Below are 15,971 nucleotides of genomic sequence, written 5' to 3'. Positions count from 1 at the left end.
GCCACTTGAAAAAGAGCTCAGAGGCAGAGGCCACACTTTTGTGGTTGAGTTTCCCTTAAATGACATTTATTAATTCTCTATCCTGTTTTGCAATAAACATGAGCAAAAATATACATACAGTCAGAGCAAAAAATACAAATCCAGAAAAGAATTATCATCCATTTGGGCAACAAAACTGAGCGGATTCTTCTCTTTGCACCACATTCCAGGGTATGATTTTAGATGAGGGTTGTAAAAGGGAGGGTTGGGGGTATTGTTATATTTCTTCTTCTAAAAAAACCCAAACATCTTTAGTATACTTCTATCAATATTTTTGGCTGGAACACATTGTGTCTTTATCCAGGAAAGGTTTACACACAACCTTACTTCTCATTCATTGCAAACCTGAAAACCTTTTAAGATGGGGCAAAGGTGGAAATATCACACGCACACATACATAAAAAATACAAAAACAAACGAGAGAGCCTTGTCAACCAAATAGTTTTTACCATTTGATGAATTAATGATGAAAACCGTCCATGTGTCTCCAGTAACACGATACAATCCGAGCGGATACATTCTCTAAACTTCACAACAAAACTCCCATAAAAATAGTCTGTCACAAACAAAACTTTGTCAGTTGTTGCCTTTTGACGCCTTGTCACATCCATTTTCCATAAAATATATTGCTTTCTGATGACATCTCCAAATTATCAACGCAAATAGATAAACGGAGATGAGAGAATAACCTGGACACTGGCAACAACACGTTCTGTCCACCAGGAGGCACTGTTATGTCTTTTTTAAAACACTTGTGCGTATTCCTGTTATGTAAGAGGAGGTATTTTTATAACAGTTGCTTTCTGTACTCGCATGAATCCTACAATATCTGATTTTTGCTCTCTAAAGGAAAACTGAAAGTGGAATGAGGATCTTTGGTTGAAGAACTCATCTTCACATGCAAATGGCAAAAGAAAGAAAGTTTTGAGTTAGTCCTGTGACATTTAACGGCTGTTGATGAATTATGAAGCGATATCCAGGGTAATAAAACTCGGAAATGAATGAATGATCCTTTTTCCAGCTCTATTTTGGAGGTGATGCTTGTCAAGGAGGAGGAGCAACAAAGTAGGGCAAAGAAGTTCAGCGCGTAGGCTCTGGATTAGCCCACCAGATTAAGAGATTAGAGTGAAATTAAGTGTTGCAGAAACATCAGAGAAGCGTGTGTGTGAATGGACAAAAAAAAAAAAAATCAAATTTTCAGATTATATCTAATAAAATGCTTTATTTGCATCATTCAAATGGCTGGATCATAATTGAGATGCTTAGATTTAAGATTATTTAGGGCAAAACACTTTAAATGGTGCGTGGTATGTATGAAATGACCATTTCGTTTATTTGAGGCCTTTCCAATATTAATCTACCAAGTAACATATCGACGACGCAAACCGGGATGATAAAAAAATAAACACAAACTATCAGTATTAACTCATTCACTGCCATAAATCCGTTTAAAAAAAAGATTATTAAAAATTAGGGGCGACAGGCGATTAATATTTTTAATTGTAATTAATCTCATGACTTCATTAGTTAACTCACAAATCACAAATTTTATATCTGCTTTAAATGTACAATAAAAAAAATGTCTAGGTTTTCATACTCTTGTTAACAAAAGTGGGGAAAAAAATGCGAAACTAATGGAAATAGTTCAAATTAATTTTTGACGTCTATAGCCGTCAATGGCAGTGAATGAGTTAAAACCTCCTCAAAAACTGAAAACGCAAATTCAAGTCATTGTCACCAAAAAAGCACAGCAATGCAAATCAATAACAATAAAAAATATAAATAATCGATTTCAGAGGCCTGACAAATTACGAGTGCATGTTCAGTTGGTGTTTTTTTGCTCATTATAAAATCTACGGCGACAAAATATCATCAATTGATCCCACACACTAAAAACGCAAGTCATGTGAACTGGAGACCGTGTAAGGTTGCGTTTTTGAACTCATGGAAGGAAGACCTTGTCAAATGCTCTCAAAACATCCGACGCTAATGACGATGCAGGATTAGTCAGCTCGGGGATCAATCATTCATAATATACGGATTTCATGACTATTGCACAACGCATGCAATTTCCCGACCCATGGTATGAAATGTGTTATCGTACTGAACATACGCGCAAACACTGAAGCCACAAACACACATTTAAAGGTTTTAAACTCTTTCTGATTCAATTTTTGTGTTTAAAGAGGAAGTCAACCCCCACCCCAAAAAATGTGGCCCCACCAGTCTAAATATGGCATTCTTGTTAATATCGCGTTAGTGGAATATGAATTAAGCAGCAAAATCCAGCCGTTTTTATCAATATCAAAAGGCGGCCATTTTGTCCCTTGCTGTCGAGTGAAAATGACATCACAGTTACTCAGGTCCAAGGTAACAAGCAATCACGGCTCAGCTTCAGAAAACAGGTGAGCTGTGATTGGTCGTTGCCTGAGCCGTGCGCAACTGTGATGTCAACTTTAGACGACAGGAAGTAGCAAAATGGCCGCCTTCAGATGTGGATTAAAAATGACTGGATTTTGCTTCGTAGGTCATATTCCACAAATGTAATATAAATCAGAATGTCCCGTTTAGATTAGTGAGGTCATAATCTAACATAATTGTTCAAGAAATGTTTAAGGTTGACGTCCCCTCTATTTCTGTCCCTCCTGGTGGTCAGTTTTTTTTCTCCACACCGAGCAAAGAGTGGGGACATCGGGGACTCCTACCTTCATAGCACACTAAAGACAATACACACATGCAAAATGGCTTCATCTCAGCATCCACCCATCAAGATATACATGGTCGGATTATTCTTTTAAGTGCAACAAGTTCGTTTTAGGGATGGGCACGGCTGATTGTTTGTGGAGAATCCGGTCACAAAACGCAGTGCACGACTTCAACCAGCAGAGGTGCTGTTGAGTCGGTTTTCAGAAGTCTTGTCGTATTATCATCCCCAAAAAATATTTCAAATACAACAGAATTGATTTACTGATGGTTAATTTGGAGTTATGCCCATCCCTAGTCCAGCTCTGAGGTTATGATATCGAAATAAAAATAGCAGATTGCACATTTTGCATCGGTGTGTACTACGTACCGTACAGAGGAAGGCTCTATATCGAGGCAGCAAGATAGGAGCAGCGATACAGTGGCGTTACTGATCCTTGCAAACTTTTGAAAAACACGCATTATAGCCTTCACATCCCCTTTTCGCTTGTCATGCAGTATAAATAGACGTCACCTCAAATGAATTTACAGAAACAAATTTGTCCCAAAGCTCACAGACAAAAACAATTACAGGATCGCCACCCTTTATTCTCGCCTTATCTCATCAACACACACCTGGACAGACGAAGTCCACCCCCATCTCCTTTTTTTTTTTTTTTTTTTTTTTTTTTTTGGAGGGGGTTGTAAACAAAAGCCGCAAAGGGTGGGAATGCTGCAATTGCTTTCTGCGCATGTGCAATGTTGCAGAGCATGAAGTTTTCAGAGGTGGAAAAAAGGCTTAAGAACCTAATTAATGGTGTTGATCCTCAGCTTGAAAGACACTCGTCCGGCAAACTTGTCTCTTTCGGTCCCGGAGGGAATGTTGTTGGCGTTGATCTTGCACTCGATGTTGACGTCTTCGTTGACGGTGATGTTAAGGAACTTGACGGCAACCAAAGGCTGGGAGTAGTTCACCTGGAACAAAAGACAAGCCAAGGTTCGAGTGGTGGAATCGATTGGATCATTAAAGAAACCGGATTTGGATCCAGGACGTCTTACCTGAGCTTTCTTGCCATAGTAAGGGTAGTACATGAGGTTGAAAGTGCCGTTGGGAGGAAAGTACATCAATTCTCCAATTTTGCTCGTGTCTTCTCTCTGTGGGGGTGAAACAATTTCATGCGTTATGGCCTAAAAATGCGTCTGGCTGGATGTAGGCGAGTGGGGAGGTGAGCCTCATTAATCTCCTACTTTTCTTCAAATCTCATTACTCGACACGTCCGCCGTCTCTTTTGATGCTCGATTAAACACACACAATGTAACAACAAAATATATATATATATATATTCTCATTTAGTACAATTCAGAATAGATTTTAAATGTCCCCAAATCGATTTTATTGAAATTATTTTATACTGTCTTGCCTTTGTGTGTGCCTTTATTTGGAGCGCTGTTCATGTTGTACCCGATTTGGCCACTTAGGGGGCAGTGTGGTTCCACGCGGTCTAATACACGGTTAAGTTGTAGCCACATTAGAGAGTAGAAGGAAAAAGTCACGATCAAGTTATTCCAATAAAATTTGTTGGTTTTTTTTTGCAGTGTGGAGCTGTTCTTTTGAGTGCCGCGAGTAGCGCGCTAATTAGCATTAGCGAGTCAGACTGGAGTAGATCATTACAATTCCTTGTACATGTATAAATTGAAGCAAAAATCATTGTCAATCAAGTCATTTCGAATAAAAAATCGTTCTTAATCGATTCTGAATCGAATCACAGACCCAAAAATCGGAATTGAATCGAATCGTGAGACATTCAGAAATTCCCACCCCTAATCCAAAGCCCAAACTATCCAACAAAAAAATCGTCAACAATGTCAAACAAGTTGACATCTGTTGCACATCTCTCATAAAAGACAAGATTGATACTTATAAATACACACACACACATACATGATATGCATAAACATTGGATATGTTTGAATTATTATTCTAGGTATCTAACAGAGTTACACATGAAATTGTCCTATACATCTAAGTGAATAGACCGTAAAGCTATTCTACTCACAATTCACATCATTAGGTACACCTGCACAGTCAAAAAGGAACACTTGGTTTATTATGGTGTAGAATTGCACTATAGAGCTATTTCTAATATGTTGGCAAAGCAGCTATTATAGTTTGATGTCGTGCATTTTTACACCATCATAAAATACAACCACATTAACTCATTCACTGCCATTGACGGCTATAGATATCAAAAAAATAGTTTAATTTTTACCCACTTTTGTTAATAAGAGTATGGAAACCTAGGATTTTTTTTTATTGTACATTTATAAGAGTTATAAAATTTTTGATTAATCGTGAGTTAACTATTGAAGTCATGTGATTAATTACTTAATTAAAATTTTTAATCGCCTGATTCATTTTTTTTAATCGTAATTAATCGCATAGATTCACTAGTTAACTCACGATTAATCACAAATTTTATATATGTTGTAAATGTACAATAAAAAAAAAATAGGTTTTCATACTCTTGTTAACAAAAGTGGAAAAACAAATGTTAAACTAATAGAAATAGTTCGAATGAATGTTTGACGTCTATAGCCGTCAATGGCACTGAATGAATTAATAAACATACTGTATTGTTAAACTGTAAAAATGGAAAGTCAAATTTTTTTGGGGGGCAGTATGTGACCTCATCAGTGCAGGTATACTTAATGAAGTCATGAAGACAGTCTACTGCTATATAGAATTGAACCCTACACCATCGAACTCATTCTTACCCATTCATTTTTGCCAACTTTGTACCTCTGACAGTGGGAACATTCACCAGAAAAAGCAATGCAAATTTTGTAGATGAGGCAGTGAAATGGCCGCGAGCAGCAGAATGTGAGCTATTTTGAGCTTCTGTGGGTTACCTTTGCGCCACAGGTGATAAAAGGAGCCTGTCCATCCTTTCCTGGCAACATTCCAATCACCTGGAGGGAAGCAAACACAGGCCGGATTTAAAAATAACATCGAGAGCGATGCTGCCGTTATTTTTAAACCGGGAATTTTCTATCCCTCCTTCCCGACCCGTTCCACTAACGCAGGCACTCGGCGTCTCCTAGCAACACCATCCCATTCCTTCCTCTGCTCTTTCATACCCGATTCATCTTGATAATGATGCATGGCTTGCCGTCGTGGTATCCATAGTAACGGTCATTGAGTCCCGAGCAGTCCATCAGAACGTCGCGTTTGAACTGACACGAGCGCTTGGGGTTGTTCTTCACGTCGCCGCTGTCCTCCTGCAAGAAGTACTGGTCCGGTTTGCATTCGTCGTTTTTCTGGTCCTGGACGGAGCTGTTGTAAGCTGCGGAGGAAAACCGGGACAGGACCGTGAAATTTGTTCTCAGGGGGTTTTTGCTTATGAAAAGTGATCTGTTAGACAAAGTAAATAAAAAAATACATAAAAAAATAAATATATATATATTTAAAAACATATATATATATAAATATATTAAAAAATATATATATCTATATAAAAAAAATATTTTAATAATATATATATGTGTATATAAAAATATCTTTAAAAAAAAAAATCTCTCTCTATATATAAAAATATATTTTTTAAAAATCTCTCTATATAAAAATATATTTAAAAAAAAATCTCTCTCTAAATATATATATAAAAAAATATTTTAAATAAAAACTATATATATATAGGGGTGTTAAAAAATCGATTCGACAATATATCGCGATATTACAGCGCGCAATACTTGAATCGATTCAATATGCGGCCGAATCGATTTTTAAACATCAATGTTTTATGGGAATATTCAACAAAATGTCTTACTTAGGGTTAGGGTTCACACATTAAGCATTAAGAATGTTATATTAATGGAACATTAAGCCTTAATATTTTATTTCAATGCTGTTCAAACATGAAACAGATTACAACAGATTGTTTGCTAAATAAAGTGGCTCACAGTTATAAGCCTAAAGTTTCAGATAAAGAAATACATTTTCGTACAAATCTTAGTGTACATGTTTACAGATACGTATTTTCTAAATTTTACAAAAAAAAAAAAAACGCAATAATCAATTTATAGATTTGTATCGGGATTAATCGGTATCGAATCGAATTGTGGGCTATGAATCGTGATACGAATCGAAAGGTACTAGGCAATTCACACCCCTAATACATATATATATATATACATTAAAAATAAATTATATATATATATATATATATATAAAAAATTAAATAAATTGTTCTCAGACATACGTTCCAGGAACTTGTCCAGGGCTTGAGTGTACATGTCCCAGCTCTCGGTTTTCTGGATGTTATAGACAATCTCAAAAGTCTCATCGGATTTGGGTCGAATCACCATCCCTGCGAGATCCAGAGGGAATAAAAGCAAGAGCGGTCAGCGCGACATGCCACAGACAGTGACCTGTGCTCGTGCGGCTCTCATCTCCAGTTACGATAGCGCACCTGGTGTGGTGAGCCTGTCCTGCCAGGTGGGCTTGTGATCATCCAAAGTCTGCAGCATGACGTACATGGTCAGCGCAAACAGGCCGGCCAGGAAGATGTAGAAAACTAAATAGAAGAGGAGGATGAGACCTGTGGACAAAAAAGGGACAGGATCATTTGAGGATTTAACAACCGCACATTATATCCAATGAATTGAATGTCAGAAAGATATAAAAAGGACCCCTGGTTCCGAAAATGAAAAAACATATATTATTTTTTGCTGCACTAGAATAAAGTGTAATTGCACATTCACTTCAGTAGGTGGCAATGACGCTCATTTATTAATTTGTTTTTAATTTCAAGCAAATTGATGCACTTCAAATCTTTTCTGTGACAGACTGAAAAAAAAAAGTTGCAAGTTGACAAATATTTCTTTCTTTCTTTGTTTTCTTTCAAGGGGAAGTCAAACCAAACACTTTCTTTACAATATTATGTATCTATGCAGCCCCACTAGTCTAACCATTTATACCCATCTCAGGGGGCGGCCATTTTGCTACTTGCCTTCAACTGAAAACGACATCATAGTTGCTCAGGGCTCAGATAACGACCAATCACAGCTCATCTGTTTTCTGAAGCTGAGCCGTGATTGGTTGTTGCCTGAGCCCTGAGCAACTGTGATGTCTTTTTTAGTCGACAGCAAGGGGCAAAATGGCTGCCTCCTGAGATGGATAAAAAAATGACTGCTTAAATTATTCCACAAACGCAATAATACTCAGAATGGCCACTGAGGGGCAGTGTGGTTCCACGCGGTCTAATACACTGTTAAGTTGTAGCCACATGAGAGAGTAGAAGGAAAACGTCACGATCAAGTTATCCCAATAAAGTTTGTTGTTTTTTTTTTTTGCAGTGTGGAGCCGTTCTTTTGAGTGATAAAAGTGCCGCGAGTAGCGCGCTAATTAGCATTAGCGAGTCAGACTGGAGTAGGTCATTACAATTCCTTGAACATCTATAAATTGAAGCAAAAATCATTGTCGCTCAAATCATTTCGAATCAAAAATCGTTCTCAATCGAAAATCGATTCTGAATCGAATCGCACACCCCAAAAATCGGAATCTAATTGAATGGTGAGACATTCAAAGATTCCCACCCCTACTATTCAACATCTCTCAGCCTGCTCAACCATAACGAGCCATCCATCCATCTTGTCTGTGACGTTCCCGCAGCCAGTCTTAAAAATAGCATTTTCTATCACACATCCCCCCATTTTTGCCACAGACACCTGGGGCCTGCGCAGGGTAGCAGCTGAGCGCCTTGACCCCCATGCCCTCCCCCCCAGCGTGGACCTTTCTGTCTCTCTCAGCGGGCCGCATCTGCATCGGCTCACTGGAACGGAATCCACAACAAAATGTCGAGGGAAGGATGCTCAACAGGGGAGTCTTGGATGTGCGTATGGAGTGCCTGATGAATTATTTGCAATGGGAGAGTGAGTCGGGGGGGGGGGGGGGGGCGATATTGGATACAGTAAAAGTGCTTGCTGACTCATTAATATTAAAGATGATTAAGACCGAGCAAGGGTGACACATTACGAAGGATAACGATGGAGGATGTCAGAAAAGACAGCTTTCAAGTTTTCAGGCGATTTGCCGTCATTCCATTTTTGGGTTTTACGTTCGGCCTTCTATGACGACGATAGATACGATACACAAGTGTCACCTTTTCAAGTTGAAAGCAAAGAACACGAGGTCCGTTCGGCGCTCTGCTCTGTAACAAGGCAATGAATGAAAATAGGGAACGCTGTTCAGCAGCTCTTTTAATGAGCCGATCAAACAAACAAAACAAGGCTTTGAGATGTGATGCTTTTCATGTGCTTTCTTTAAAAACGCCGGCTTTGTTATTTCGGTCCTTTTTGGATAATGCATTTGGAGCAGAGGGAGAAGAGGATGCTGGAATCAACTTATATGTATAATGTACATGTACAGTATGTAGAGACGTACGTTTACGCTAACATGGATACGTTAACGTGGATTTAGGGCTGCGCAATGAATCAAAATTCAATTGTTACGCTCCATTACAAGATCGGCATAATCGTAAACAAAACTAAAAGATTATTAACTCATTCACTGCCATTGACGGCTATAGACGTCAAAAATTCATTGGAACTATTTCTATTAGTTTAACTCCCCCCCCCCCCTTTTTTAACAAGAGTATGAAAATATTTTTATTATTGTCAGACTTAGTTAATATAGATTTTTTTTTTAAATATATTTTTATATATAGTTTTTTAAATATGTTTTTATATACACACACATATATATATATATATATATATATATATATATATATATTTATTTTTTTAAATATATATATATATATATATATATATATATATATATATATATATATATATATATTTTATATATATTTTTTATTGCACATTAAGAACAGATATAAAATTTGTGATAAATTGTGAGTTAACTAGTGAAGTCATGCGATTAATTACGATTAAAAATTTTAATCGCCTGACGACACGAATTTTTAATAATCTTTAAGTCGCGTCAGGCGATTACATTTTTTTTTTAATTGTAATTAATCGCATGACTTCAATAGTTAACTCACGATTAATCACATATTTTATATCTGTATTTCTAGAAAACAATTCTAGGTTTTCATACTCTTGTTAAAAAAAGTGGATTTTTTTTCCAACTAATAGAAATTTAGTTAGAATTTAGAATTTTTGACGTCTATACCCGTCAATGGCAGTGAATGAGTTAAAACTTATTCTGAGTTGTTTAAATTTATATATTTGACTCATTTAATAAATCTTAAAAAAAGGAACTTACCTAATTATCGTGCTTCAAATAATTTTATTTGTCTTGATATTTTTAAATGTTTAGACATTTTCTTGTTTCGTACAAAAAAAATCATTTGAATCATCCTGATTTCAATTACCAAAATAATCCTGATTATGATTTTTTTCCCCCCCATAATCGAGCAGCCCTACGTGGATACGTATCTAGATACATGTTGTGCAATACAATTCAAGAACGATTCATTATAACGTGGAATGAATCAATTCGACTCAATTCAGCCAGATTTCAATTTAATCGGGTACGGTTCAGCTCAAGAGGGTACGTCGAATAGTGCACACTCAAGGAAGTACTCGGGTTTGCCCCATCGGGCTTTTTGCTCTAATGCGCTCTAGAAGGTACTTGGCACGATTACCGGTATACGGATGACCATGCAAAACAAGAGCGTTGCAAAAAAAGGAAAGCAGCTGAGAAGCATTGAATGAAATGTTTGTGGTTCGAAGTGTGCTAAAAGGTGACAAGCTAAGTCCAGGTGTGTCCCATGTAGTAGCTAAGCACAGAAATAGCTCAATTAGGCGGCCTTAAGCGAGCGCAGCTTAAAAAGGCCTCCAGACCCTAAAGCGCCCGGGACACACTGAGCTGGATTAACTGGCACAGCGCCGGAAGATTCCAACAAACGGAAGCTACAATCATGCGTGGATGAAACCAAGAATAGCTTCAAATCAGGATTTGGGATTTAAAAAAAAAAAAAAGTGATTATTAGTCAACAAATTCTGACTTGTGTTGTCATTTGATTTCAAAAGAAAATTCGGACATGACGCCATTGCAGTCATTAGATTAGGATTAAATCCCTGACCGAGGGCTGGGTCAGAGTGGAAGGTGATACAAATAGCATTTGGCTCTTGGCTTTACTCAGATTATCATTTTCCAATGTCGTCCGAATGGAGCCGTACGCACTACACTATAGGAAAGTTCGTAAGGATGCTTTTATTTACTTCTAGTATCGCTTTTCTTCAATTCAGTTTTTTTTTTCCTCAGGGTGCTAATCTGCTCATTTATGACATCATGTCCTGTCAATTCTTGCTCCCTGTAACTTCATCCATCCGAGTGTGAGTCTTCCCCCGAAAGGCCGATGACGTGCATTCTTTGCAACAAGCCTGAAACCTGTTCCTTGCCCAGCGCGTCCACCCCCCCCCCCCCCCAAATAGGCCAACCACATTTAAATCTTGTCAAATATTTACCATATGCACCATATGCCGCCCTCCACCCTTGTGCTCAGCGCATTGCGCAATGGAAGCCTTGCTATAAATTAATAAATAAAGACGAGGAGAAGAACCGCCGGCTTGCCCGCATTTTCGCAACGGGGCGTCAGAGTGACGCGAGCAGCCACTTGACTCTCCAATTTGCAGATTAAAAGACATCAGACGGAGAATGTGTTGCAAGGCTCCATGTTTGCTGCATTGCTATGTGGTCGCCGGACAGCAACAGTACTCACCCCAGCTGCTGGCTGTCCTGCCCAGAAACTCCCTCGTCCTCGGATTCCATATATACTCCTTCCACTCGCCTTTTTCCGCATCCTTTGCCATTTTACTTTACAGGATCAAACCCCTAAAAAAAAGAAACCCTGTAACAAACGCGCCCTAATGCGATGGGAATCCAATTAGCCAATGAGGAAAGAGGGACCCTTTTTTTCAAGTGATGGGGGAGCGGAAAATGAGAGCAAATTGGTGGCAAAGCAACGAGAAGCCTATCTAAGGATGGAGAAGGGGAGACTAAAATTAAGAGGTAGCCCGGTCCGAGTGAGTGCCCTCCCCCCCAGCTCTTGTCTTCATGCCGCAGAGTTTTGATGAGTGCTGCAGAAATCTAGTGATACTGCGGTAAAGCGCACCCCCGCCCTCTTCTCTCAGCCTCCATCCGCTCCCACCGAGCTGCTAACACCCCCCCCCCCCCCCCGCCTCAGTTGCGGCCGTAGCCAATCATCTGCACCCCCCCCGCCGCCCCCTTGCCACCACTCAACCGGCATGCCATATGAAAGACAAACCCACGAGCGAATGGTATGCTGCTAAGGCGACTCTGATTGGTTAATTCTCCTACGTCACCGTAGAAAGAAGATTACAGTTTGTCCCCGTAGACTCGCGGTTCGGCATCTGCGGATTCACCTTTTCAAATTCACCGCAATACTTAAAACAAATAAATAAATAAAAATGATGATTATTATTATTATCATCATCATCATCATCATGGATTTTTATTTTATTTTGGAGGCCAGTCCTTTTTTTTTGTGGAAAATTACATGGGGGGTTTAATCCATTTTAGCCTCCCCAAAACACCAACAACAAAAAAAGGTATGTTTTTTTTTTTACTCACTATAATATTGAACTTAATAAAAGCACGTAAAGAATAAAAATAATTTGCATATCAAGTATTCTTTTTTTCCGGCTCCTTCTGGTGTGCATGACTTGGCCACCAGGTGGCGGTATAGTACAACTATGCAGACAAACAAAGAGGAGGTTAGTTATATACAGTAATGTTGTTCATTTTTTTGAGAGGATAAAGAATATATGCCTTTATTATTGTATTTTCACACTTTTTCTCTCTCCAAACAATTATTCCTCAAAGCATTACAAAACCGCCAAACAGATGCTATTTGTTTGCCCGTCTGTCGTGTTTCTCAATAGGTGTTATCATTGAGCTATATATTTATATATACATTTTTAGAAATAAATTATTTATGAATACAACCGTCTCACAATTGATGTTTTTTTGGGGGGTATAATGTTGTATTTGTATATCAAACAGCTTCATTTTTGTTGTAAGATTTTTTATATATATATATATATATATATATATATATATATATATATATATATATATATATATATATTTTTTTTTAAATTCTTTTTTCATCCAGGAGAGCTCAGTATTGTTCATTCGATTTGACATCATCATTGCTCTCCTTTTAAAAAAAAATAAAAAAATAAAAAAAAAAATGTTTTTTTTCTTTCTTTTTTTTTTTAAAATATATATACATATATATACATATACACACATATATATATATATATTTTTTGTATGTGGGTGAGCATGTGCATGTGCGTGCATGTGCGTGCATGTGCGTGCATGTGCGTGTGCGTGCGTGTGCGTGCGTGTGTGTATTCATCAGTTCACCTAAAGCCCATTAAAAAAAAATCCCATACTAATAATATAATATAATAATAAATTGCCAAATGCAGAAACATCAATGTAAGTTATCACGATGTAGTGGCTCTCGCTAACAGACAGAATTAAGTAACCAGAATTAGGTTAAAAAATTCTATATACGTATTTATTTTATATTTAATAAAATATGTTTTCTGTCTGTTTAAGAGACATTTAGTTTACCATTGAATAAATAAATGCATTATCCCTGTGTAAATAATCCTTATTGTGTTTCATTTGAAATGCAATTTACCATACAAGCACAAAAGATTAAGATCATATTTCTCAATAAAGCTCATTAATTGCCATAAGCATGAAGTCTTTTTTTATTTCCAATTATTTTTCCTCCTCGGATAATCATCGAGGCTTAATTCAAGGCAGTGAGAGGGAGAGGGGAGGGGCTGAACGAGAGCCCAAAAGAAATTTGTGGCTGAAACCATGGGATTGAATGACCTTTAACCTCAACATGCTGGTGGAAACTAATAGGCTTAATTGTGTCAGATGTATTCTACCTCGGGATGGGTGCCATTTTCGATATCATAAAGATAACAAATATGAAGCAATATGTACATTGTGCCCTAGATTTGGGTGTGCATGTGCTCTCAACTCACAGGCGCAAAATGATGGATAGAAAATTTAAAAATCCATTTTGTTGTGTAAAGTTCATTATATAAAATTTATTTGAATGACAATATCAATGCAAATATAGCACTACAGTGATTTCCAAGGTACACCGTATCTTACCATATCAATATAGTATGGCACTCATATAATGGCCACTGTTTTAGTAGACACACAAAACCAACAGCTTCTGTAAACTAGTTCTGGAAACGGTCCCTAGGTTAACTTATTAGTCAGTGGAAAAGGAACCATAATAAGGTAATTTGTTGGTATTAGAAACCAAATCGGGCACAACATTTTTTTTTTTTATAGTGTAAAGAGTCTCTGCATGCATTGCACTTGCCCATTTCCTTCAACCTGGCTTGTGTTTGTTTAAAAAATGGCCGCCAATTGTCAAAAAAAAAAAAAAAAAAAAAGAGCATGCGCAGGCGAAACTAAAACAAAAGGCCAAGCAGTGACTCTCCAACACTTAGGTAGGTCTTCTTCTCACGGGGTACATTTTGGTGCTAGTAACTATCAAAAACAACAACCATCAAGAGACATTCAAGCGCCTTCATACTTTTACAGAAGGGCTCACTTTGCAAAAGTCCGGTTCACGTGGCTTTCCCAGGTCAAAACAGAACAAATATGTGACAAGAAGCACAAGAATATTACCCGTGTGGCCTCATGGCGACACCGTGTATAATCGAATGAACAACATCAGTAGTTTGAAATAGCAGCAAGGAGACGACGAGCTGTCCACAAATAATGATGACTGGGGAGAAGAAAAAAAAAAAAATGCATAAATGAAACCGATCTTAATTAAAGGGAATCTTGCATAAATCAACTGTTGGGCTTTTACTGCTTATTAAAACTCTAAGTAATGCAAGGACTGGCTGCAGGAGATCAAAATACTCCTAGAAAAAAACGAGTGAGCAAAGTTTTTACAGTATATGCTACATAATATGTATTGATTACAAGTATGAAAATGGAAATAATTGCTACATTTCCAATACACTTGTACATTATCTATTTACAGTACATTAGGGTTGTGCAGATTGTTCCAGCATTCTGTTTGATTTGATCGACGTTCACAGTCCGGTTAGTTGTACCTTATTGGACAGCAGTCTGATGATCAACTTTTTTGTACCCTTTCATTTGTCCCCCACCCCCCAAAAAAAAAATCTCTATACAACCACGTGTTATCCTAGTGAAAAATCCAACATGATCATCTCTACACAGTATTTGTACAGGACTGTATGTCTATTGTGACATGCAGAGGATGACACAGTAAATATGACTCATTCAAGTCTCAAGATATGTACGTTTATAGGCTAGAAGTCGACGCCAGTTATGTCCCCCCCCCCCCACGCTGGGAGCATATTGCTATAAAATTGCAAAAAAAAAAAAAGTAACTTGATTTACAAATATTCTGCAAACAGATATAGTAGGTAGCTTTTACACCTCGGCGATTATTTGCATCCACGACAACGATCTACTAAGACAATCTCGTATGCGTTGACAAATTTTCAAGAAACACTTCACAAATGAGTCCTACCTGTACTCACCCCACAGAACATGACACGCTGGACTCGTGCTGCTCTTCTCTGACTCGCGCCTTCCTTTAATTCCTCTCTGCGTATTAAGAGAAAAAACTGAAAATGTATGTCTCAAGTAGTCAGGAGGAAATTTGGCAATTTCTGATCTCACCCGATCAAGCTGTCGTCTTCGCTAGTGAGAATAATGGCAAACTCGTTGGCAATTAGAACCGCTTTGATAGAAATGGAAAGGATGGGACATTTTTAGTTGATTGGAGTCCCTCTTTGATTCTGGTGGTGGAGAGTTTAGAGAGGCGGAGGGATGACGGATGAAGGTTCAGGAATATGATGAGGGAAGACTAGTTAGTTAGCAGAGGTGGGCATTCGACAGTCCATCACTGATGAACGGCCATTTTGCTGATGAATGATGAGAAACGTAAAAGGTGACTTCCCCTTTAAGTGTTTTACGCACCCCCGTTAGTCCAAATACGGTATTCTGGCAAATATTGTGTTAGTGGAATATGAGTTAAGTAGCAAAATCCAGCAGCTTTTAATCAATATCAGAAGGCGGCCATTTTGCCACTTGCTGTCGAGGGAAAATGACATTACAGTTACTCAGGTCTCAGGTAACAACCAATCACAGCTCAGCTTCAGAAAAC

At 37.9% G+C, this 15,971-nt stretch overlaps 1 protein-coding gene across 2 annotated transcripts; it reads right to left on the bottom strand.

The window, feature by feature from the left end:
- Nucleotides 1-44: 44 nt before the first annotated feature.
- Nucleotides 45-11,874, bottom strand: atp1b2b (ATPase Na+/K+ transporting subunit beta 2b). 2 transcript variants are annotated; one of them, XM_077546883.1, is made up of 8 exons: nucleotides 11,472-11,874; nucleotides 7,191-7,319; nucleotides 6,981-7,088; nucleotides 5,860-6,065; nucleotides 5,632-5,691; nucleotides 5,497-5,523; nucleotides 3,781-3,876; nucleotides 45-3,696 (listed from the first exon to the last, which is right to left on the bottom strand). In XM_077546883.1, the coding sequence occupies exons 1-8, from the start codon at nucleotides 11,560-11,562 to the stop codon at nucleotides 3,529-3,531; spliced, it is 885 nt and encodes a 294-aa protein (XP_077403009.1). In that variant the 5' UTR covers nucleotides 11,563-11,874; the 3' UTR covers nucleotides 45-3,528. The 2 variants fall into 2 exon arrangements, with proteins under 2 accessions (XP_077403009.1, XP_077403010.1); XM_077546884.1 differs by lacking the exon at nucleotides 5,497-5,523 and having other exon boundaries at nucleotides 11,472-11,872.
- Between the last annotated feature and the right edge of the window lie 4,097 nt (nucleotides 11,875-15,971).

This window comes from Vanacampus margaritifer, chromosome 16 (genome assembly GCF_051991255.1).
Source record: "Vanacampus margaritifer isolate UIUO_Vmar chromosome 16, RoL_Vmar_1.0, whole genome shotgun sequence".
NCBI lineage: Eukaryota > Metazoa > Chordata > Actinopteri > Syngnathiformes > Syngnathidae > Vanacampus > Vanacampus margaritifer.
The sequence above is the reverse complement of the archived record's forward strand: the minus strand, read 5'-3'. Positions and strand labels throughout refer to the sequence as shown.

Excerpts from the sequence above, each read along its gene's own strand:
- atp1b2b (XM_077546883.1), bottom strand. The coding sequence starts at position 11,562 with ATGGCAAAGGATGCGGAAAAAGGCGAGTGGAAGGAGTATATATGGAAT. Across the intron at positions 6,066-6,980 it reads CCTGGACAAGTTCCTGGAAC|CTTACAACAGCTCCGTCCAG; the intron begins GTATGTCTGAGA and ends TTTCCTCCGCAG. Across the intron at positions 3,877-5,496 it reads AAGTTGGCAAAAATGAATGG|AGAGAAGACACGAGCAAAAT; the intron begins GTAAGAATGAGT and ends TCACCCCCACAG.